Source organism: Simochromis diagramma, unplaced genomic scaffold (assembly GCF_900408965.1).
Source record: "Simochromis diagramma unplaced genomic scaffold, fSimDia1.1 OVJJ01000361.1, whole genome shotgun sequence".
Classification (NCBI taxonomy): Eukaryota; Metazoa; Chordata; class Actinopteri; order Cichliformes; family Cichlidae; genus Simochromis; species Simochromis diagramma.
In genome coordinates this window covers 17019034-17045164 of record NW_024386860.1, presented here as the reverse complement: position 1 = coordinate 17045164, position 26131 = coordinate 17019034, and the positions used below count along the sequence as shown (strand labels likewise).

At 41.6% G+C, this 26131-nt stretch overlaps 1 protein-coding gene across 4 annotated transcripts in view; it reads right to left on the bottom strand.

Moving 5' to 3' along the window:
• Positions 1-13: 13 nt before the first annotated feature.
• Positions 14-26131, bottom strand: part of LOC120732933 (lamin-A-like) — a 39162-nt gene continuing 13044 nt past the window's right edge. For all 4 annotated transcript variants that reach the window (XM_040030852.1, XM_040030851.1, XM_040030853.1 and 1 more), the window contains 11 exons: positions 10748-10904; positions 9775-9900; positions 9052-9222; positions 7374-7499; positions 7033-7253; positions 4745-5060; positions 4360-4467; positions 3565-3684; positions 3418-3477; positions 2936-3100; positions 14-1623 (listed from right to left, as the gene is read on the bottom strand). In XM_040030852.1, the coding sequence (XP_039886786.1) occupies positions 1588-1623; positions 2936-3100; positions 3418-3477; positions 3565-3684; positions 4360-4467; positions 4745-5060; positions 7033-7253; positions 7374-7499; positions 9052-9222; positions 9775-9900; positions 10748-10904 (1606 nt within the window). In that variant the 3' untranslated portion in view covers positions 14-1587. The remainder of the gene's footprint in view (positions 1624-2935; positions 3101-3417; positions 3478-3564; positions 3685-4359; positions 4468-4744; positions 5061-7032; positions 7254-7373; positions 7500-9051; positions 9223-9774; positions 9901-10747; positions 10905-26131) is intronic.

The following is a 26131-nucleotide window of genomic DNA, read 5'->3' as shown; positions in this document are numbered from 1 at the left end:
GATTTTTTTTTGAGTACCAAGGTCATGATTTCTAGTTTGTTCAAATGCATTTTCCAGTACTCTGAGCACCACAACATGAGTTGCATTATATTAACGAGAAGGCGGACATCTCTGCAGCCGTCTCCAACCCTGGAAACACCAAGACAGCATTAAAGGGCAGAGGACACAAGTTTCATTTTAGGGGTGAACTGTCCTTTTGTGGCCGAAAAATTTAAAAAAATTAAACTTTGCAGAAATTGCCTCTTTTTTTTTTTTTAAGTATAAAAAGAAAAAACCCACACAAAAACAATACCACGACAGCTATCAAGTATCTTCCACAAATGCTTTGATATGCTTTCCACTGGAGTATAAATGAGTTAAGCTGCCAGACTAGACTACAAATCTACCTGCTGTGCATAACTGGCAAAAAGCAGTGCATGAAGCCAAAGCTACAAAGTCACACAAACCCCTCAATCTGACAGAGGTCCCAAAATCAGATCCAGGGATTTGCAAAGTCGGTAAAGCTTAGAGGAAAGAAAGAAAATTCAAAGCCCTTATGACCAGCTTTTAGGAGCAACACGGATCGGAGGATGAAGCATGTGAGCAGGAAAAACAAAAACTGCAGATGTTGCCTCTGAAGGCACATCTGTATTTCTAATCGGTTAAACAGTCATGTCCAAAATCTACTGCAAATAGAAACAGAGCCTATTAATATATACTCTCTATATATGGCACCCAATCTATCAAAAAACAGTACCTTCTGCTGACATTCCCCCAGGTACAAAATAAACCTCTCCCATCACGATTAAACGCACTCAAAGCCAAGAAGCACTTAACCAGACACATTACCCAATAATTCCCTTCTTTCTTTAAACATTCCAAAAACATAATGAATACATTCGTTGGGGAGCGAGCCGTGTACATATATTCATCTCAAATACTCATTTTCTCTGTGTGCACCACAGCTGCCCGACAGCATCACATAGAAAACATATCATCACCCCGTTTGTTTAAGGCTAAGGTGAAAAAAAACAAACAAAAAACCCTGAGCTTACATCGCTTTGGCTTTCTCTGGAGACTTTTCCTACAATATTTTATCCATAAATATAGCACAAACTGCTCCAAAAAATGTTTTAGTTGTAAACATTGGCTTTAAATAAAGAATTGATCTGTTTGATGGGAAACAAACATGATTAACAAACGCCAGAGGAGACATCCTCCTCTCGCCTGTACGGCTGTTTTCCCGATAGGGTCCACTAGCTGTGCGTGTTGAGTGTTGACAGCCTGGCCATTAAATGTGAAACCCCGTCTCGGATCGAAGCACAAGCCCTGGTCACTGGAGCTGTGTGTGTGCGCGTGTGTGCAAGCAGAGCGGAGAACAGCAAACATGCAGTAAAATAAGCTGAATATACAAACTTGAAAGCTATATGTGAAAATCCTACGCCCTCTGCCAAAACCTCAAAGCAAATCTAACCCGCAGAATAATCTGAATACAAAATAAGACACAATCGTATAAAAAAATAAAGACAAACATCCCGACGGTAGAAAAATCATTCTCCCCTGTGGGCTGCAGGAGGTGCTGGGTTCAGGTGAGGTGCTGTCTGGTTTTTACATGATGGAGCAGTTCTCCGGCTTCATGCGGCCCTGAGGAGGAGACGACAGGAATATTTGATTTTTGTTTAACAAAAACAACTATTTGTGTAATTCGACACCAAATGCTCCTGATGCTTAGAATACAGATTAATAAAGGCGACTTTTTATTGTTAGTGAGTCTTTACGAGGCGTTAAAATGGGAGCTGTGGGGAAAACGAGCGCTGTGTTTCTGGACTGAAATTGTGTAGCTGAACTTTAGAAATGTCCTTTTTTAAAAGCCACATGTCTCAGTTTAAATCTGATTTCGGTTTCGCCTCTTGCTACATTATCTTCTGAAGCTTTTGGTAAATTGGGGGAAACAACCGTTAAAAGTGAAATGAAAGAAGCCGTTTGTTCAGCCCTGAAGTGGTGGAGGACTTGTGTTCATCATTCAGCATGGGTGGGCATTTCCAGGCCTCGAGGGCCGGTGTCCTGCAGGTTTTAGATCTCACCCTGGGTCAGCACACCTGAATCAAACCATGAGTTCATTATCAGGCCTCTGGAGAACTATAAGACATGTTGAGGAGGTCATTTAGCCTTTAAATCAGCTGTATTGGATCAAGGACATCTAAAACCTGCAGGACACCGGCCCTCGAGGCCTGGAGTTGCCCACCCCTGGTCTAGAGTAACAGAGAGATTGATACAGATTGATGCATGTTCAAAGTCTCCATAAGCTTACTCTGCTCCACCACCAACACCACCTCCTACCTGCATCTAGGATTCTGCTGCTCTGAGCACCATCATGAGCAAATCCACACACATCCTGTTGTTTCTTATCACCTCCGTGTTTGCTGTTTCTGTGATCATCATTTATGTTTTTGCATCTAATAATAATTCCAAGTCTGCAAAGTTAAAAGTAACATTTTTTTTTGCTCATGTTTGATGTTTGGGAATCTGTCAAAATGCAGCGCAAACCAAAACTTTTCTGCGACTCTAAACTGCACTTTGTATCATAAAACAGTTCTTGAGAAATAGAGAGAGGGAGTATTTGCAATCTTGGATCTCATTTAAACTCCAATTTTGTTGATTAGTAATTAAATTAACTGCAGATGCCACACACCAAAAGTCTGTTTCAGATGCTTAAACATCTTACAGTACAGAACTCCAAAACATGTGGAACATCTGGGCATTATTGTGCAACAGGAAACTCTAAATTTATAGATGAATAAGCAAAAAAACCCACACATGTTGTCCGTTTTCTGTGCATAGTCGCCGCCAACAATTTTAATCACTAATAGAACCAAATATTATACGCTTTGATCCTAAAACACAGTTATTAATGATGCTGTATAATTGCTGCAGGGATGTTTTGACTGTGGAGTACCTGTCTGGGCTCATTGGTGCCCATGAAGTAGGAATGTCCTGGGAGGCCTTCAGCTAGACTGCTGCAACCACCGCCGCGCTCCTTCGGCTGCCCGCAGGAGTCGCACATCACCTTGCGGCTGCGCAGGTTGTACTCGTTGTCTGCGCCGCTTGTGCTGTGAGCTCCCTGCAGAGGGCGGCACACATCAGTTACTCAACTGCTGCTTAACTGCTTAGTGGTCAGTTTACTATAGACTGTATATAAAAGATGGGCAGAGTGTTCAGGTCTGAAGAATGAAGCTTAAGCCTTAAACCTGCATCCGGTCAGCAGGGGGCGCCTCCTCTGGTCGCAACAGGAAGTCGGATTGTTTTGAGTCTTATTTTATGATCTCGGTATTGTTTAATACATCATTTTTAAAATTAATACAGAATAAAAGAAGGAGGGGTCAAAGGCGTGGCAGCTTTGAGTAACATGCTGAACAGAGTAACACAGGAGGAATTTACCATGTCATCTTCATCATCGTCATGGAACAGGGTGCGGGTCACTTTCCTCATGGCCATTTCCTGATGGCAAATCAAATAAACTCAAGTCAGACACTGCAGTTAAAAAGAAGAAGAAAACTTTACAATACAAAGTGAGTGAAGTCGGACCTCTCCATTAGCACTGATGAGGGAGGTCTGCAGCAGGTCGCCAGTACCCCAAGAGTTCTGGCTCTTCCACACCAGGTCAGTGGGTGGGTTGTGGGTTCCACCACCAGATGCAGCCCAGACCTGTAAAAGTCAAACATCAGAGAATTTGTAAACTGCACTGAACCAGTGAAGGAATGAAAAAGGAAGCAAAAGGAATATCTGCCAGCTATTTTGTGCTTTTTGAGGTGATCATCTCAGTCAAATTTCTACTTGTCTTGATTTTCCTTTGATACATTTACACTCGTTGAAAACTGAAATACAACTTTACTGTTTTGGAGCTTTTATCGATTGTGTTTGCAACAACGACTGCTGGCAGTTCGTAACCATGATGGATTCCACGTGTGTCACCCATTCTGCTCATTTTCAGCTCCATATTCTTATTCTTCAACTCCGCCGGAGAAGCTTTCGACGATTTCCAGCTTAACGCGTATTAAATCTCATATTGAGCTTTTTGGTGCAGACCTTCATTTCATGCATGCACCAGTTTGTCCTTATATCACTTTGTTTTTACTTCATTTATACACAACTGGTCTCTCTAAACTGCTAAAATGTTTGTGAAGCATTAAACAGAAATTCTTGTGTTGACATTCAGTGTTTCCCATCTTTCATTTACAACATTTTGAGCCACTGGCAGGAAAGGTGAGAAGTAATTCATCAAAACATGACTCAAAGCATCGCAGCATCATTAGTGTCCAAACATATTCACAGAGTCTCTAAAAAGAGGCAAAGAAAGGAAGAAGGCTTGGTGTAACGTACAGTCACAGTCCCGCCGGCCTTCAGAGTGAACTTGTGGGGAAACTTGTAGATGATTGGGGTTGAATTCCCAACCTGTCTCTTCACTTGCCAATTGCCCAGTGGTTGGTCCTGCATAAGAGAAAGTTGGAGAATGACGATTATGCAGAGTCACAAATAATCCACCTAAAGACACTGGAAATATTTTTTATAGCAGAGGTGAGGAACTCCAGGCCCCGATGGTCGGCGTCCTGCAGGTTTTAGATGTGTCCGTGATCCAACACTAATCATTTGATTCAGGTGTGTTGACCCAGGGCGAGATCTAAAACCTGCAGGACACCGGCCCTCGAGGCCTGGAGTTCGCCACCCATTTCGGTGTGCTTGTATAGTAATGCACAATCTCAGCTACCTCATCAGCCTTGTTGCTGAGACGGATGTATCTTCCCTCCATATCAACCTCGTCCACCGTGATGCGTCCACTGGCCGAGGCTTGCTGACTGATGCGAGTCTTGGTCACAGTGTTTCCTGTCACGCTGGAGGTCTCGCTGTCATTGTCGTTGAGGCGGCGCTTCTTTGAGATGCTCATCCCAGAGGAGTTGCGGCTGCTGGAGGCAGCGGCGGCGGAGGAGGAGGAGTGGTGCACCCGGGTGGTCTGAGAGTGGCCTGAGCCAGAGGTCCGCGACACCGTGACTTTTGTGGGTGGAGGACTGGGTGACAGACGCAGCCTGGGGAAAGATGGTGGGAGAGGACACATACGAGGTGAGTGAGTGTGCAAATGCACCTGCTGGTTAAGTGCCAGGATTACATCCTTACTGCTCTGGTACTCCATCAAACCTCATCAGGTTAAAGACAGTCAACAGCCTCGTGTCATAATCGCCATATAATTATATCGCTCACTGATTCTGCACCTTGTTCGCCGTTTGTTTTTTTATGATATTAACAGACTGTGGTACCAACGCCAACAACACCCTGAACTCATATGCTCCCATATCGTCCTTCTTACTTTATATGTTGTATACTATAAGAAATAAAACTCGTGCCCAACACCATGAAATTATCAGAAAACTGTTTCCTGAGGTCACGGATAAAGTGAGCAGCAGGGTCATTTTCTCAAAAACCTCTATACAGTTTGCCTTGTTTTCATAATCACACATGCTGCCCCCTGCTGGCCATCAGAAATAATACAGCTTTTCTGCACGTTATTAATGGGTTTTGTTTTTTTATTTCATATTTAGAAAAACTTTGTTTCTGGCGCAAGCTCTTCACATGTGATACAAACGGCTGCAATGAAACAGATTTATTCCAGGATGAACTGCGGCTCTAAACTCTGTCTGTTAGCAGCTCTCCACAAGAGACTAAACAGATTTATTCCAGGATGAAATGCGGCTCTAAACTCTGTCTGTTAGCAGCTCTCCACAAGAGACTCATGTCAAGACATTCAGGTCAGCCCTTCATGAGGAGGAGCCGATGAGCTGTATTGGCTGGATAGCAGTAGGTTACCTACAGCGACATAAAAGCCACATTAATTTTGATTTGTCATTAGAAAAAAAAACAGGCCCAAATCACATTTGAAGAATATCTGAGTTATGCTCTTCAAACTCTCATGAAAAATCCGAGTCAAATAAGAAAATGAACAATATATAAACTGAACGAAACAAATTGAGCTCTCATGCAGATATTTGTGACTGTAAATATACTTCGGTCAGTCACGTTTCACCGGCGTTGCTGGCTGCACGCCATTAACTTTCTCTTTACCTTAGTTATGTTTTGTCCTGTCTGTCGTCTCTTTGTCCCTTTTTCCTCTTGTGTTTTCTTCTTATCCCAAACAGATGGCCGCCCTCCCTGAGCCTGTTTCTGCCGGAGCTTTCTTCCCTTTGAAAGGAAGCTTTTTTTCCCCTTCCCACTGTTGCCAAGTGTGCCCTGTGATACGAGTGGCAACCTGTCCAAGGTGTACCCCACGACCCTCCCTCTGTGGGTGTGGATAAGTACTCGGATTCCTATGTGTCCCTGAAACTCAGCTGTTGTTGGTAGTTAATTAAAGCCAGTTTGGCATTTTTCTTGGTTTTTGTTTACTTTATATATCACGTCACGATGCACCTCACAATAGTTACACGCCCGTACTGAATGCACTGATAAACACACTTCATATTTATAATAATATTCTACTTGCATGAGTCCTTGTGATATTTGTTTCCTCCGCACAATCAGCCAACAGTCCCGCTGGGTGATGAAGTAAGGCTCGCTGTTGGCATTTCAGCTCGGCCAAATGCTGCGGTGCGTGGTGAAACCATTTTTTATGGCTCTGACGAGGTGTTTAAGGGCATGGTTTTAAAATAGAAAGAGTACTTTCCTCAAAGTTAGAAGGACTCTATTTACACCCTCGTTACGCTAAAAAAGAGAAAAAGGAAAAAAGAAAGACAAAGAGCCCCAAAGCAAAAGCACCAAAAACAAAATGAACCCAAGACTGGTCCACAGGTGTCCACCTGCAGCATGGCAGTGACTCTAATTGGTTATTTATTACACTGCTTGGAGCACAGAAGTCCTCGCCGAGGTTATGGAGCACTGGGTTCAGTTTTCACTCGTTATCCCCACAAACCAATTTTTCACTGACTTGTTAGTGCTCCCTCTTTTCCCATAACAACTTCTGGCCTTGTGGGCATCTACATGGTTGTAGAGCTGTTTTACAAACAACCTCACCTCTCCTCCTCTCCCTCCAGCAGCTTCCTGTAAGCATGGATCTCCATGTCCAGGGCCAGTTTGATGTCCAGCAGCTCCTGGTACTCATCCAGCTGCTGCTGCATCCGGGCTCGGATCTCAGTGATATCCCGATCTTTGTCCTCCAGCCGTCGCCTCATCAGGTCGCGCTCGCGTGTCAGAGCCTCCTCAAGCTCCCGCGTCTTGGCCTCGCTTGCCGACAGCTGATTCAGAGAGAAGACACACAAAGGACACCCAGTTACATTTTCACCACTGCTTTGTCTTGGATCCGAGAAATCCACCTGATGGTTAACAATCCAATGACACGCTGCGAGTGGAAGTACCTGTTTCTGCAGCTGGCTCAGCTGGCCTGACAGGCTCTCCATCCGGATCCGGGTCTGCTGCAGCTCTTCGTGGGCAGCTCCCACCAAGCTGCTGTTCCTGTCAGCTGACTGACGGGCATTTTCCAACTGTCGGGCAGAGAGAAGAGGCAGTCAGCTCCCAGCAGGGCTCAACTACAGCAGAAAAACTACACTGCTTCAGTCTGACCTTCTTAATAAAGCTCGAATGAACAAACCCAAATAAAATTATTTCAAAGTAATGGGATGAAGAAGCATTACTTATAAAAGAAACTAAACCACAAGGCCCGCCATAACCACGGTCACAGTAACAGGACAGTTCACCCTTTGGTCTGTAGTGCTTTAAATCCATCTGGGTTCTTTTTGTACGAGTTGCTCAGTTTTGGAGATATCAGCTGTTACAATGTCGACCTTTCCATCTAATGAATCTGAGTAACACTCAACTCGTGGGGCTGAAAAGGTAAAAAGAATGAAGTATAATAAAATGTAACAACCAAAAAAAAAAGTGTCTCTTTCCTTCTATCTACCAACATCGACAGTTAAAAGCTCGCCAGCAGAGCCGCCTGATCTGTGCAGGAAGCAAACTGAGCATCTGAAAAAAAAACACTCCTACCTCGTGTCACACCTGCAGTTCAAAGGGGATTTTTTTCCTCATAGTGTTGCACTAAAGTAACTGTTACTGACCACATGGATGTTATTTTCATATCAACAGGTGTTTTCTACAAACAGGTTTTCTTTCAACTTACTGTTAAGATCAATTTCTGCAACTGTGTGTGTGTGTGTGTGTGTGTGTGTGTGTGTGTGTGTGTGTGTGTGTGTGTGTGTGTGTGTGTGTGTTACAGAAATTTGTAAAGGTAAAGCTTAAAGTTGCAAATTATGTTGAAAATTGGAACATTCAAATGATTAAAATGTGATTTTTTCCAATATCACTAATAACAGAAAAGTACAATATATATATCCATTAAATAAATTTAACTTTAATTTTTTTTAGCCCTAAGCATCTTACTGTTTTGTTCTTGGATGTCAAAGTTCACACAGGTGGGAATGTAATGTCCTGTTTTTATCTTCGTTCACAGAATCAGTAAAATCTTCTTCTACCATTTTGTAAGAAACAAACATGATCTGTTTCATAGCTAACAAACCAAAGAGCTCTAAAATCCTACAATGTGTTGCAAACGTCTCCGACACATTTCTCAGATGTTTTATTTAGTTGCTGATCAGCATGAGGATACTCCACCTCTGCCCGTGTACAGGCCACGATGTGTCATTTCTTTTAGTGTGAAAAGAAAGAAATTGTACAGTTTGGCCATAAATGTTTACATCCTGTCATAATGTTACAAGCATGAGCATCTCATCACAGGTAGATATACCCTTCAATCTCCACAGTGATGCGATTGGTGGGTAAAAAAACAAACAAAAACAAAACAAAAAAAACCAGGTTGGACCATGACAACACAGACGGAAAGCCTTACAGGCCAGATTAAAAAAAAATAGGTTTCATTTCGGCTTCGCTTTTAATGAATATACTTGTACACAAAAATGAAGCATTTTGTACGCTAAGATGGTGAGAAATGAATTCTTTGAATTATATGAAGTGAAAATGATGTCATACTTTGACTCTAGGTGGTGACAGAACCGTTTTCCCAGGCAGAGAGCAAATTACCTTGGAGTTGTAGGTCTTCTCGATTTCCTCCTTGTAGAGGCGGACCTGCTCCTCGTGCTGGGCTCTAAGGTCAATCAGAGCCTCGGCGAGCTTGCTGTCGAACTCCTGCTGCCGCCCGCTGTCAATCTCCACCATGCGGGTCTCAAAGCGACGCTTGGAGTCACGCAGCTCCTGCAGACAGAGGCGACGGTGTAAGATACAAACACATGTAAACTCAGAGTGGCAGTCCCCATCCTTGTTTGCTTTTGTCACGCGACTTGTATGAATGGTGCTCGAAAAAGACTGATCCGCACTGATGTTTGGTCCATGCACCATAAACAATAATACCACCACCAACTGTAAAAAAAAACTGCCCTTGTCAATTAATGTAATTGTATTAATTAACTGGTTGCTGTGCACGAATTCTTTGTTCAGAGGGCCAACAGAAAACAAATCTCCAAGATATTCCTCATTTGGAAAAAGCACAAAATTGCCAACTTTGGGAAATGAACATTTCAGCTCTATTATGGCATCATTATATCTGCTCTTTCTGTGCAGACTTCTATCTGTTCTGCATTACTAGAAGGAGAAGAAACGGCTCTGAGACAGATCTGAAGGGAAACATGCAAAAACAACAAGTAGGTGGTTGGAAGCAAATCAATATCCTGTGGAAACGATGAAAAGTAGGACAGATTACTGAGACAGCTCTGTAAAAATAGAAGTGCTAAGGTGAAGAGCAGGAACCTCGTTGTAGATGTTCTTCTGGAACTCCAGCTGCTCCTTCAGGGTCTGCAGGCGGTTCTCGGCGTCCACTCTCCTCAGCATCTCATCCTGCAGCTGCCTCTTGGCATCAGCCAAGTTTACTTCCAACTGGAAAGGAGGCACGAAGAGAGAAACGAGATGAGAGAAATGATTTTTAGACGAAGCATGTAAGCACACAAAAAGAGATCTAATACAGAACAAGTTCCAATCTGTGCTGCTTAATCTGTGAGCCTCTCTTAAAGAAAAACCTTTAGTTCCTTGGTTTGGCCAGTAGGTGGAGCAAGGCCACAACCTCAGGAGTAACGTTCATTGATAAAACAAATAGCAAAAGATGCAATTTTGTCTGTCTCGCCTCCACATCCTCATTCATAATCAGCTGCTGGAGGGTTTACATAAAATTACCAACTCCACTGGGGTATTTCTGCTTTGAGATCAGCACCACACAGACAGCCAAAGTGGCTCTGCACTCCTCTGACTGCTGTTCAGCTGATAAATAGCTTTAAACAATCCGTGCAGGTCTGCAGATATTAAAGAGCGACTCCTGCTTTATCAGAGCAAAATGGGCAGTAAATATCCATGCAGCCTGCACGGACATCTCTCTTCCATTTGCAAATTTCAGGCTAAGCTTCAAACCGCAGTCTACTTCTTTGCCTATCAAATCGCAGCTCAAGGGGGCGGGACAGAACGCACATTGGTGTTTGTGGGATTTTCCCCATTTGAGACCACGAATAAACCACTTCTGAGAGGTACGCTAAACCACAGGACCACGAGGCTTTCACTGTCTTTCATTAATGTAGAGTGAACTTCTTTTACTCTGTTGCTTTAGCATCAAAGTAAAAGAAGAAAAAAAACTGAGCAGTAAATAACCAACAATTCAGACTCCATAAAATGAAATGTACTCGTCCTGCCCACGTTAACCATGTAAGACTTAAGTTTGGATAAAAATGTCTTTTACCTTCGCCAGCTGGGCCTTGAGGTCCTTCACCTCTGCCTCCAGGGTTCGCTTCTCCCCCAAGGCAGTGCTGAGGGCAGCATCTTTGGAGTTGAGCAGGGCTTCTAAGTCCCTCAACCTGACCAGAGCTGCCTCCAGGTCAGACTCCTTCTTGCTGTTCCTGTGACGATAAGGATGACAGGATGTAATTTATAGATTTTTTTGGTACTTTATGTGTCATTGTTATGTATTCTAACTGTGCTCATCATATCCCTGCTGATAAATGTAATTTTATTCCCCACAGACAAGCATTTTATCAGCCTTACTGAAGCACTGCAAGTGGCCGCATCCAGTACTGAGAAAAGAAGCTAATCAAAAATGCCAAAAACTGCAGTTCCGCTAACCACCACTTGAGGCTGGTCCTGAAAGTGAGTCGATCCCCACAGATTTTCATGTTGCAGAAATAAACACAAGTTAGCTCTCCATCCTCTCATCTAAACACACTCACATTCGGTCTACAGCCTCTTATAATCTAAATCATTTTAAAAAGGTGCAGCTGTGTTAGAGGTGCTATATAAAACAAAGCTGCCTTGCCATCCATGGAACAGTTTTTGTAGGTGACCCAAGGAAAAAAAAAGGAAAAATAAATAAGAGAACAAATATAAATGCTTTCTATAAATCAACTTCCACTTAGGCTATTGTCTGTATTTCAGTGGAGAAGGTGAAAGAAGGTCCTCACCACAAATCCTTCCATGTAACAGAAGGTCACAGGCATAACATTAAATCCAACATATTTTTTTATTAGGCCATTTATTTCTCTATGTATTTATTTAGCTGTCGACTGGTTTATTACCCTCCATCAGTCCATCAGTTAATGTATTTGGTAACTTGCAGTATAGATTTCCTGTTAGCTTCCATTCAGGTTAAAATCTACAAAGTTATAAAAGGAGAATCTGTTCTTTATCTGTGCCGAGCGATAAATAGCACCAAAGTACACGGCAGTGAGAGAAGCTGTGGATGACACGCTGTGCTGTTATTGGACTCCCAAACTACACACGAACTTCTCTCTGAGACAACCTGTGGCGTTTTAAGAGAACTCGTGTTTGTTCAGAGAATTGTGTGAGGGGAAAAAATAAAAGAAATCTTGGAACTGCCTGTGGAAAAACTATATATTTCCAGCACAACGTGAAGACAGGGGACGGGTTGGACAGAGGCTCATGCACGACTGAGGAGGAAATGGGCTCCCTATTATTCTATTTGGCCCTGTGGGCCAGGCTTCATTGTCACTAATAATGACCATCTGCTGCAGGAGAAGGCTTCCAGGCTGCTCACACAGACCTCAGAGTCCTCTAGTCATGGACTGCAGGCCGTTAGGAAAGCCAGTGTATGGAGAAGCAGGCAAAAAGACACACAGATACCCCACAGCAGAGTGAACTGACGGATATAAACTCCAAAGCAAAAATGCATTTATGACACAGCAATCAATATCCGTTACTGCTTTCAATAAAACCCAGGACTTCTTTTTAAGAGGATGAAAGCAAAACTTTGTTTTCCTGAAAAAAAAAAAAAAAAAAAAAAAAAAGAGCCAAAACAACCAGCAGGTCAACCGAAAAAACACGAATCACAGGCAGAAAGCGGAAAACCGAAGCGGATTTAGAAAAAAAAGAAAAAAAGAGCCTACAAGACTGATTATGTTCAGATTTAAAAATATTTTTTTTTAAAAAAGGGAAAAAAAGAAGCAGGAGGAGGAGGAGGAGGACGACGACGACAGGAGGAGGACCGGAGGAGGAGGGCCGCCCAGTTTCTGATGGGCCCAAATCAAATCAGCGTCCTGGCTCGGCCTGCTCACAAACACAGACATACGCAGCTCAGGGAAGAAAGCAGAGACTGATTCACACGTGCTCTTTAAATAACACTCGAGGAAAAAAAATAATCATCAAAATTCTGCATCACAACATTTTTTTTAATTGTTGCTCATGAACACAGCATTTCATTCTTTATGAACAGCTGAGGAATCAAAGCAGATTTTTCACTGTTTTCAGATCTGTTGGTTTTTTTGTTTTGTTTTTAATATTAATAAAGATATTATTGAACTGAAGTGCCTGATGTTCAGACCACACATCGCTTTCTATAAACATCACAAATACTTTGAGTTAAAAGCCTTGCTCATGGGCAGCTTGCCTTTCTGCCTTTCTTTGAATCAACCTCGGTTTGTTAATAGATATGACTGCACCAGAGTAGGAAGGAAGAACGATATCGGTTCCTGCTTATGTGTCGCAACTATTTGTCATATTTGACTTGTCAAAGAATGACTTCGTGGCTCAGGTGTAGTGCAGCACAAAATGCACTATTAACACCTACAACAGTTGTTGGACCAACAAAGTTATTGCCTCATTCAGACGTGTCAGTCATCACAGAGCTCCGAGCTTCTCCCACTGGACAGATTAGTAACTCGTGTAAAAAGAGACGTGACAACTGCTATAAAATGTCTTAATGGCTTATACTGTTGTGACTGTAATAACAATAATATAGCTTAACAACATGAGGAGGTGCCATGCTCCTCGAGGCTCATATACGTTTCTGGAAACTTATTTACTAAAGTCGCTGCTTTATGTTATTGTGGGATATTTTAAATTCACCGCAATGCTCATTAACATACCCAGTGCACGTCTATAAAAAAGAAAAATAACCCAAACATGGCTGTAATGAGAGAAGGAGACAATGAGAGGTGTGTTTTTCATTTCACTCATAAACTCATTTGTTTACAGCTGGAGATAAACATTACCAGGAAGTATGCAGCTCTTTGTCTGAATGTTAATATTTTCTCCAACGGACTGTTTTAACAGTGTGACTCTGCAGCAGACGAGTGTGTGTGTGTGTGTGTGTGTGTGTGTGTGTGTGTGTGTGTGTGTGTGTGTGTGTGTGTGTGTGTGTGTGTGTGTGTGTCTGCTGTGACATTCATTAAGGCTAATGGGCCCAGTGGATCAGCTTCAGCAGTGAATTAATGGATAGATGTGCCTCTATTGTATCAACATGCTGCTTTGCAGTTTGTATTCTCCTCGCACATAAAAGAATAAGAAAAGCTTAGAGCTGAAAGACTTGCAGGCCGAGTGTTTGATATTGTGACTTTATACTATAACTAGATTATATATGAACTGGGGTGATTGTTAAGATGTTGGGTCACCCTGTGCAGCCAAGTTGTCACACTGAAAGTAGTGCTCTTGTTTTGTTCTGGTTTTAATCCCTCGTAGACACAAATAAAAGCAGGTCAGTGCTGACAGCATCCATGCTGATGTTTAAAACAAAAAAAAAAAAAAAAAAAACATTGATGATTTTTTTCCCCAGTTTGTTTGTTTTTGAGATCCTCAAAATCAAAAACTTCTTCCTTAATGTGAACAAATAATAAAAACAAAAATAATTTGACATAACAGATCCCAGGTCCCTGATATCTGTAAATGGCATTTAAATGTTGATATGAGTCAACAAAGACAATAATGGCTCGGTATATTTATAAAACGCATTCAAATAAAATGTTTGATTAAAAGGAGAAAACAGACGTTACAGAAAAAGAAAGCATTTTTAAACTTTGCACAGTTTGACTACGTCCATCTCTCCTTCCAAAGAAAGGTTCTTTCTTGCAAACAGCTCAAATTCCTGACATTCACATTCCTTCAAGCAGACACTAAATAGGGCACAGCAGGGGGAAAACTCAGGAGGTCACGAGCACGCTCCATCCATCATGTAACGTACGGGTCCGTGGCTTAACCTCTCAGGACCTTCCTATAAAAAGGGAGACCAGCACCAACACGGACACGCATGTGGTGGTGTTGATGTTTTTATTATTACCACCCTCATTAGGTGTCCTTAAATCGTTTAGCGACTCCTCATACTGTATGGATGGAGGCATATACACCCAAACCAGGCCAAAAGGATTGTTTCTAATCAAAACAGTTCAAATGTATGTTCTTGATCACGGTTAAGTCTTGTTTGATTGTTATTGATTTAACGATGGCCCCATTTTGTCTCTGATAAGCTGACTACATGTGAATGCAGTGTCCTTTGACTTTCAGTCACATCCAGCCAAGGTGCTCAACCTAAGCTTTCAAAACGTGACCAATGGCTGATTTCACCGTGTCGCCATCTTTTATATACAGGCTGGAGATCAAAGTCTGCAGGCTGGATGTGGCAGAATGAATTTAATCCCATCTACTAGATAATCGAAAGATACCCCTCATAGGCTGAATGAAAATTTCTGCTGGTAGCACTCTGAAGCATTTCTGTACAGAAATTTCACAGTAATCCGATTGCTGCTGAGATACTTCAGTGTGAAGCAAAGTGGTGGAGTGAAAAAACATACAGACACTCACGAGAATCCCTAATGGCTTGGGAAAACTCACTTATTTAATTACTTTATAGCAGCTTCTGTACTGTGCAACGCTTTGAGGAACTAAACCAAAAACTCACAATAGGATCGCATTCAATAACGGTTTTATTAAATGAGTATTGTCAGTGGCTTTGAACAGGGAGGTGCAAAGGTGCACATTTGTCTGCGAAACTGCAACTACTACTAATTTACTCACATTTCTCTGAACGTAAAAACTTCGAGCACAATTTCAGCTTTAAATAGGCAAAAAAGGCACGCATGTGAGGTAAAGAACGTTTGAGCCGTTTGCACTCCAACTTCACTTCCTATTATATGAACTACAAAAGAAAAAGGAACTAAGTAATTATTTTACTATAAGTCAGGAACATTAGGACGCAGGATTAAATGGCACGACTGACTCATCCTGACTACAGTTATTATAGTCGAACTCTAATCAACTTCATCTAATTGTATCAAGTAAAGTGAAACAAATAAATAAATAAATAAATAAATTACATTAAATAAATAGAATGATTTTATGAACTACAAAAGGAAATTTTAGTTTTAGTCTTTGTTAGTTTTGCTAAATTTTTCAAAGCGACCTGTATAAGCAGGTTCTCATGGATTCATCCCTGCTTATAAATAATGATTTGAGTGCATTATAACATCAATTCTGAACTTTTTACATTTTGCATCTGCAGAAAAATGAAAACAATTCTATGTAAAATTTTTAAAAATGCCAAAATTTCCACTGACATGAATGAAAAGTACAACTAAAAACATTTTTAATGGTAAAAACTGAACTAAAATGAGAAAACCCATCTGGGAAATTAAGTAAAAAGAAACTGAAGTGAAAATAAAAATTGCAAATTAAATACACTCCAATAACTTTGCTCCTGGGAGGTAAGATTGGCACCTTGACTATAAGCAATTTTTTAAACTGAGAAGTTCTGACACACAAAACTAAATGAAAATATTGCAAAAGCTATTTTTCCCCCTGATGTAATCACAAAATCAAAATCACAAACTGGAATCGGAAGATTACTGCATTACAAAACGCATCTCAACGATGCGCTTCTCTGACTGGGACATCTCCAGGATGTTGTTGCTGGATGTCTGCTAAAACAGCCAGCGGTCCCTGTGGAGGATGGAAGAGCATTGGAAAACCTCATCTGTGTGGCTTTGTGGAGTTTAAGTCTTCTGCAATGCAAAAATTGCAAAAATGACAGAGTACGTGCATCTGTGGACCCAACGTCTGTATATACGACCTCAGTGTGTGCTAATGTGAAATGTGCATGCCGGTCCCTCCACGTTCATGTGCGATCTGTCGTGTGTGCTCTTCATGCAGCCGTTTGCTCAGAATTACAGGTTCATATATAAATTAGACAGCAAACATAAATATTCAATCTCTGAAGACTCAAATTGTTCTCAGGACACATGTGGAGACACTCAGCAGTTATTTTTAAGAAACTTATAATTAATATTTACAACATCATCAGCAGGGGAATAAGCAACGTGGTACTGATCTAACAGCTGAGCAAACAAATGCAGATTTGATTAAAATTAAAAGTTTTATATTCTGCAGAGAAAAAACAATTAGATCAAAAACTGAATTTTGTCTCTAGACAGTAAAACGCTTCTTTTTATTTTATTCCACACATTAATACCTACAGCCTAAAAAAGAAGGAAAACATAAAATCGTAAAAAAATGGTATTGTTTACGTTTCAGCTCTTTGGAGGAATTTCATTACACATGATTTAAAACTGGCACATGCTGAGGCACAGAGACAAAATGGGAGCTTTTCAGTGGAGTTGGTGTGAGATGGGGGAGAGTAGGAGATGGTGGTGTGAAATGGAAATACAAAAAAGACTGAGACAACAAGAAAAAGAGAAAGAGGGGGAATAATGGAGACAAGAAATCTGAGGAGGAGGAGAAGGAGGAGGAGGAATGTGTTGGCTCCGCTCCGAGCCTCGAGGATGACTCACAGCTATCTTTGTCCACCCCAGTAACAAGAAACGAACTCCGCCTCACGGAGTGAAAGAGAGAAAAAAGCCCGCCGTGTCTCTCCCTCCTCCCCTGTTTTGCTATGCCGTTGCCATGGCAACCAAGGCCTTGTCGTCAGGCCTGCTAGCGTGCACATTTCCAGCACGCTGTGGACGCAGTGGAATAAAAAGGTGTAGAGTTTTCTGTGCAGATTTTCAACACACCTCGGGACTTTGAGTGTGGTGCTTTGTTGCGTGCAGCCCCGAAGGAAAGTCTAACCTTCTATTCCTACAAGCTATGAAGGAAAAATGACTGTGACCAGAGCCAGAAAAGAGGCTATGCAAAGACCTTTATGAGGCCTATAAATCTGGAACTTAAATTTAGACATTTTATAGAAGAAACACATTTAAGTATGGAAAGAATTTGGGTTTTGTGGCGCAGTGCGCAAGATACAGCACAAGCAGTGTTTCTGTGTGTCGCTTGTAATTACTAAAAGAAGGCAGAAAGCTCAGGGACCAGAAACTAAAGCCAAAGCAGAACCTGCAGTACCTCCAACAGCCACTTGAGGCTGCTCTGGAGATTTTTTAATTTTTTTTTTTAAATTAACAAATTATAACCCAGCTGGGGTTAGTCAGGCATTATTATGGTTGTGAGAGTTAGCTGTCTGCTAGGCTTCAAGTCGCACTTGTACTTCTGATGTCCTTTGAAGCGCTGCTAAAACAACTGTTTGGCTTTTAATTTGGCTCCTTCGGCAGTTGGTGGGTGAGCACCAGCTAACAAAGCTAACACTTTTTATTCTATCTTTTATTTACAGTTTGTAGTGTGTAGTAAATAAAAGCTAATGCAAGTTACCCATGTGTGCAGAATGTGCTGTTTTAAGAGACAAAATATTTGAGACTGTACAACGTCATTGTCTAATCTCTCCATGAACTGAGCCGCCTTTGTTTTTCCTTCTTTGCAGTGATCTGGCAGCCTGGATCATTTTCCTGGCTGCGCACAATCAGATTGAAAGGTTGGGGGCCTCCTCATGCAACCCTTTCATCCATCCATACTGACAATTCTGAATTTGTGGTTTCTGTAGTATTGGAAAAATTTAACAAAACAAAAAAAAAAAAATCCATAACATCCGTTTCCAGAAAGTCTGGCTTTCATCTGCTGGTAGCACACTCTGTGTGTGTTCATGTTTAAATTAATGACACAAAATCAAACTGTTACTAAACTCTAAAAACAAGATTCTTTTAATGTTATTTTTCTGTCATTTGTGCTGAAGAAAGAAAAAAAAAAAATATCCACAAGCCCTCCAAATTCCTCGCAGGAAACCTGGCCAACATATTGCTTCTATGTAAAGTAGCTGCAGAGGCTTTAGACAGCAGCGTGCACACACCGACAGCTGGGAGCTGCTCACTACGACTGCAGTGTTTACAGGAGCAGCTCCCCTGCAGGAGTAGGGGCTTCAGCGCTTTGCACACGTGCACATCTGAGGCTGCAGGAGGAAACCCGCTGAGGTTTTCCCTGTTTAAACCGCCAACTTATGCAAGTGTCCACCGAACTATATGGTATGCTGCTATATAAACACAGACACACCCCCTTCTGCAAAGCTTGCTAAGGTCTGTGTGGGTGGGGTTTCCTGATGACTCACTGCTCAAACACAGAGGAGAAATTGGGGGGCAGGAGGAGGGGGATCTTCCACATTCCCTATAGGCCATCTAAAATGTTCCCTTTTCCTTTTATAGCCCAGTGTTTCCTTTTTCCAGCTTCACCACGTTTAGTTTAGCAATTCACAAAGCCACTTTATGTGGAGAGCACTGTGGGGAAAAGGTGACTAAGAGGAAGGTTGGTGAATAATGAGGCACCAGGAAAACATGCCCGAGTACAGCATGATCCTCTGCTAATGGCCTTTAAAATAAAAACACTTTTTATTATAGCGCCTGTATCCAAATGTGCTTTTGGTTGTGACTTACTTTCAGAAGTCAAATGTTAAAATAGCAACAAATAAAAATAAATAAATTGTTTTGTTCAAACAAAATTTAACTGTGCATAAATTATTCTCCAAAGGCGACTTACTCATCACAACAACCAGCTGAATCCCGGCCAAAGTCAAATCATTTGAAGTTTCCCGCATCACTGAGGAAACAGTTTCTCGGTTATACAGCACAAAACAACACGCAGGTAAAAATCGAAATAAAGCCCGATTTCTGCCTTTAGCAGACACCAAAGAGTTGTCTTCATTTCTAGTCTTGTGCACAATAACTTAAAGTGTAGAAACGGTAATTACAGTAAATCCACACACATTTAAGAAGCTGGAATCTATAATTACAAATAATCCATCAACCCATAAACAATTTCATTCTTCTGCCTTACGTCTCTCACTGACTGTCACGATGGCGGCCTTCATGGATGTGAAGCAGTGTGTGTGAAACCGCATCCTGTACTCATCCTTAAAATAAATCAAAACCTTAAATATTTTGCTCATTTAAATGAACTACAGATCAGCAGAAATGCTGTGGTGGCCGTTACGCGTGTCCCTGAAATGCCCAGCCCAGACATGACATGAACTGCTGAGGTAACCACAATGAGCTGAACCACAATCACATAACATCAGATATGGTAAAAATGGCAACAATGCGAACACAGCACCTATCATTTACTGCCACTCATCTGCCACTCTGTGGCACTAAAACTATGTGCTGCTACACCTAAATGAAAAATGCACCAGTGCAACCAATGTAAAAAGTTAGGACTGGAGGCCTGATTTATTATACGCTTTTAAAACACGCACTAATTGTGGACATGTAAATGCAACTTTGAACTGGTTTGGCTGCATGTGTGCCGTGTGTGAGGAACCAGACGGTGTTCTGACACGTTCACACGTGTAGCAGAAGAGTTTCCCTGCAGGCTCTGAGATGATATCAGATACGACGGTTGTGGCCTGTGAAACAACAAAGAAAAACTCTGCAGCCTTCAGCCTGATGGTTCGAGTCAGCTCTGCAGCATTTTGTGAAACTTTCTATTGCTGCATTTTTCAGAGAAACAGGCTGGTACTTGACTGTTTCCTGTGTCTCTTCTGGGATGAAGAACACAATGACAGGGATTGTGTGTGTGCGCGTGGGATAAATCAGCAGAAACCGTCAACAATGCGGCCTTTGCCAGAGACCGCCCGTTCGCATCCACATGTGGCAGATGGAAACAGAGTTTTTAGTGTTTGCTTTTTCACAGCAAAGCAAATGGTGACCATGGCTAATCGGCTTCAGGGAGCCAAGAGACGTTCTCTCGTATCAAACTCGGTTTTGTTTGAGCTGTCACCAAAGCAAAATTTGCACGCGGAAATGAGTTCCACGCTTTGTCCGATTCGTGCCTGCAGAAATTTGCATTCGTTAAAGCTCAAACACACCATCAGTCAACAAATGAAGAAAGAGAGCGGAGTCCCGCCCGTCGACAGAGCCTGTTAGAAAGTCTGTGTGTGAGACCGCAGACACCAAAGAGCACATGAAACGCCTCTTGTTCCCCTTTGCACGATTAGTACATGACTCATCAGTGGGTGAGTCAGACGCTGGTCGCTGCTCTTTGTGCCAGCTTTTACGCTAACTCTTCACTGGTGTTGAATCAGAACAACTCACACGATAAAGAGCAACGCTGGTACACGACTGCCTCTTCTGCCCCTTGCTTTCAGGGATTTTTGCAGCCATCATTAAACAAAAAGCTAAAGAGATCTTAAGATAAGATTACGAAGAAGCGTTCGTGTTCTTTACGATTCAGCGCTTCCTGTTAATCAGACCTGTTAGACGTGTGAATTCCAAGTAAAAAAAATTAATAAAATCACAGCAGTCCTCCTTGATTAGCTTGCAGGCATTCATTTAAGTTCTGACAACAGGTTAAAGTGCTTTGACTAAACAAGACTATCCTGCTGCTTCACAAGACTTCTTGCAACAAGTCGATCAAACACTTTAATTGCATCCAGCCCGAACTGTGCGACAGTTATCATCCGGCTGAGTCCCATTTTAAGTAAAAAGAAAAGTCTCAGCCTCATATAGGCATCAAGTTGTAACAGCAGGCTGTTTGTAGTTGCTTTTCCAGCTGCACTGACTTACAACGAAAACTCCAGAAACAGCTATCGTTAGCTTTGAGCTAAATAAAACCCATGTGGGCTTAATGAGTCAGGGTTCTGTAGCTTGTGCTAGCGTTTAAGCGGGTAAAAAAGAAAGAATTTATTCTTGGAGTAAAACCAAGTTGAGGTTGTGGGACGAGTCTAGCGACTGGGTGCTCTCACGCAAAACAGTAAGAGGCTGGTACCATCGGACAGGAAACACAGGAGCGCTCGCTGTGAGTGTGCAACTGATCAAAGTGACAGAAAAGGAAGAAAAGGCGGGTTTGCTTCAGGAAGACTCAAGTAGTGCCAGGTGAGCGCTAAAAAAACAACTCTGCTTCCAGTGATTGTGTAAACTCTGATGCTAGCAAGCCACACCCATGTGCCACAAGTTACAAAACACAAACCAAAACATGCAAACTATTTCCCAGTTTGCCAGAATCGTGTTTGTAAAAAAAAAAATTTAACGGCCACTTCTGTCACACGCAACAATGCAAAAGCAGTTCACACATATGGAACACAATTAATGATACTTTTAAATGAAAGTGGTCAGCTTCTTGAACAATAAGAGCACTGCAAGCCAAGATAAACAAAATCAAGATGGCAAAGCTTGGCTTCCAGTCAGTCCTGAGTCCTAATAAACAAACGCAGCAGTTAATGCAGAACATATGAGCCTGATAGTTGAACGAGATCCCTCACAAACTCAGTGCCCTGCTTAGATTATACAGCACAACTGCTCCAATTTGTGTCAGAGAAAATGAGATTTTACAGGTCTGGAAGCTGAAGCATTGTTACATAAGTAACCAGGTGGGAATGGAACGGTGTAGGATGAAGAGCAGCCACTCAGTCTACGTCCCAACGGGAAAGTCTTTGGGCAGAGAGAGAAAGCGAGCTAGAGACACAAAGACAGAGAGAGAGAGAGAGAGCGAGAGACTCTTTGGTGTCCCACCATCTTAAAGCGATTTAGCCTGTCCATGTGCGAGTGACTCATCGAGGGTTTGGCTGCCTCCGCAGGCTCTGTGGAAACTTTCATTCTATAAACATCACTAAAACACACAGAGTACGACAGCCTGCCAAAATCTCAGTTTGGTACCAAGTTCTGGTCCACTGAAGTCCAAGGCCGAGTCTCTCATTACTCGCACACCAATAAAGAGAGCTGTGTAGAGCGCCATTCAGCACATTTACAGGCCTACTGCATCTGTTTTCCATCACAAAGTATTCTGCGAGGGCCCGAGAGAACAAAACACCACCAGCACTCACAAGCTTCATCTGCAGAATATCTGCATCAGAAAAAAATGCAAATTTTCAAGAAGTTTGTCACTTTTCTGATCTATGCGATTACACATTTATGGGATTTTCCTACTTCTCAAGTGAAAAGTTATGAAGCTTCATATCAGGGATTTGGGAGACTAATGATTTCACTGCTAAAGCATAAAATATGGTTTTGTCCCTTCACTTCAGCCCACAACACACTAGACTTGGCAGTACTGGGATGCTCATAAATACTCGTCAGCATCACGTTTAAATGCAGGACAAAAGGGTAATGTTGTAACGGGCCGTATTTGAAACCAAACCAAGATCTTTCCGCAAAGAAACCATTCAGTTTTTAGTGCCTCAACCAAATCAGACTGAGTCAAAAAAAAGCAAAACAGGAAGTGTGGCTGTAAACAACCACACCTACAAACTCTACTCGGGGCTCTTTAAGCCTCTAAAGGTGACTTATTATGCTCATTTCCAGCGACGTGTTTTCACTCTTCTGCTTTGCATCATTCACAGTTCAAACTAATCATGTTTATCATTATACTTGGTGCAGGTCCTGAGCCAAGCCGTTTTAGCTCTCTTCCCCTTTTAAGGGCATGCTTCCTTTATACCAACCTTCGTCTGATTGGCTGCCCCTCACAAATACAAGATCTGAAACGTAAGAGTGAAGCTAATGTGCTCTGTGTCTAATATGACCACATCAGAGATATCCCATCTCTGCTGAAACGGAGTGTTTCGATTATTTCTGGCTCAGCGTTACTCACACATACACTGAGCTCATTATTTGACACTTTGGTCAGCATGTCTATACACCAGTGTAACAGTCGACATGACAGAAACACAAAGGATCCCAAGTTTTCTTTTTCCAATTTATGAAAAAAAAAAAAAAAAAAACACTTTAGATTAATCAATAAGGGAAAGTGTAAATTATTGGCAGAGCTGACGTTTCTCCTGCTTTTTATGTGCAACTTTTCCCTGAGTGTGTAAATATGACAGAGCTGAATATATATTTAAACGTTTACAGCTAAATATAAAAAGCAAGTCAAACACACAGGATTAACCATAGTTTAAAGTATTCTTGATTAATCACACTAAAAAAATAAAACACAAATCTCTTAATCTAAAGCAAGTAAAATTAATCAAAAGCTACTCCTGCTGTTTGAAGTCAGCTTAAATGGAAATGCCCCTCAACGACTACGTCTCTTTAGGACAGCTCAGGTATAAATGAGTTATGACTCTCGGGCATTTTTGGGGCGTCTTCAGAGCTGTGACACAGCGACACAAAGAGCTGCATGATCCAATTTACATCCCTGCTGGAAGACACCCAAAATCCTGGACTGCTCTCCGAGCTCTTATCTGCCCGGCATGACTCAGTGTGACAGACGATTGTCCGCTGTCACGTAATACAAGCTGAGATCATCACGAGGGAACGCAGGGCTTCCCCCTCGAGGCAGCCAGAAGAACAGAGGAGGATGTGATCAAACGGCATGAGAAAAGATGTCGAGCAGTGAAATCTGCTGCGGGTGCTGGATGGTGGTCCGCTGCCCGCTTCTGGCCTTAATGCAGCGGAAAACCTTTCGTATTTTTTTTGAAAAAAAAAGGTTTCTGGAGAGATGGATTTGAGAATTAAATGCATTTATATTCTTTTATATGACGAGTTAAAATGTCTGCTGTAACAAAAGGTCCACTGATGCAGTGATTACTGAAGCTCATGATGGAGATGGTTTGTAATGGCAGCTGCGATGGTGTAATGGTGATGCACTCAATTATGAATGAAGAGGTCAGACCTCGTGCTTCTCTCTTTGTGTCCAGACACATTCGAGAACTCCAAAATGGGTTTTTCCCGAAATTTAAATAGTGACATGAGCATCAAACCCTTTTAAAAAAGTAAAATAATCCTGCTCTAACCTAATAACAGCACATTAATGGCATTCATTATTAACTAGTCTCCATAATCAGTCTTTAAGAGGTTGGGAGGGGAATTTTGGGTCTTATTATAATTTTCAATTTTATCCTTTGTCTTTTGGTAAAAGCCCAGTTTTAAATTACTGCAAACAGAAATGTTTAAAGCATTTGATGGTTTTTGTTTTGGGGGTTTTATGTTACACTGTGCATTTTCAAACCTTTCAAACATTTTTCTTAGCTGAACATTTTAGAGATTGCAAGGAACATTGAGAAAATATATATAGAGAAAAATCAGCCGCAACAACCACATTTTTAATATTTAAATCATTTAAAGTAACGATAATAAAGAAAATATAGTAAAGATGAAAGAAATAAAAGAACTTTCTGTATTTTTGAAAGGATTTGTCATTTTTCTTAATTTTTATTTTGAGAATAAAGTCAAAAATGTTGAGAAAGGAAAACTTCTGTGGTCATCACATCACCGACTGGCTTCATTCTCTACTTGTTAATGAAAAATATGATTTAATGATGATTTTTTTTATTAGGTTTGACTATAAAATCAAAATAAATTCAATTTATTCTCCACATTTGAATTTTAATTCTTCGAATCAAATAAAAAAAAAATACATCTTCCACCACACGAGCCTCCTGACAGGCTCCTGCTCATTCAGCAAACCAATAGTTTAATGATGGTGTTTCAAGCAGACAACTAAAGAAATTAAAGGCCCTGAAAGGCTGAATGATCTGGAACAGATGCTCTTTTCCATTTTAGGAAGGAACTTTTCCAGCAAACATTTTATCTCAACAAAGCTGACAGGAGCATCTTGAATGGATCCTCCTGTTACACATCATCACCCATTAATAGAGCGGATGTATAACACGTTACCTTAGCGACAGGTTTAGAATTTACCCCGAGATAAATATAGAAACTTTACTCACGCGAACTCAAGCTGTGACTAATATTAGACGGCTTCCTATGACGTACGATACTTGAGCGGGCTCCCCCTTTCACTTCTCGTTTTCTCCTCACAGGAGAGAGTTTGGTCAGATATTGAAAAGCTTCTGTTTATCACACTGTTGTTGCTCAGGGTGCTGGCATGTACTGTGCAGCTATGTGACATGTTGCACAGGGGGGAAACAACAGCGCCGGACTGCAGTAAATACAGCTTTGAATCTAAATGAAGCGTAACAAGGAAATTTAGTTTATCAGAAAATAAACAAACACCTAAAACTGACCATAAACATAACAAATGTCTGAAACATGCGCAAGTCATAGTTCATAATACAGTAGGCAAATTGTAAAAGAAAGTATTCACAGTTGAGGAAATGGGATGTGTGATGTGATAAGTGCATTTCCTGCAGTGCAGTCTGATAGCCGTTCATGTCATAGTTGCGCTCAACATTGCACATCAGTCCATGAATGCAGTGTTAGTGCATCTGCTGCATCTTTGTATTGTACTGACTTTCAGTCTGCAGCTGCTCCTAGACGTGCTCAGCCACGTCTGCTACGGTATATTTAATTGATTTTTGTACCGTTTCAACAGACTGCAGAAGAAAAAAAGAAGTCTGAGCGCTTCATCAGTGTCTGCCACACCTTCACACACATCGTTCAGACAGGTGGGGCAAACTCCTCCATGGAAAATCCCTGCTTTGTGTCTGATCCTGAAAAAGGACTTAGCTATTTACTTTCAAATGCTGCACTGGTGTCTGAGCAGCTCAAAGTTGAGTGTTTTAAAACGTCTGTTAAAAATGGCTGCTGGTTATGCTGGCATAATGCTACAGCTACAATCACAACACTCAAGCCTGTGCATG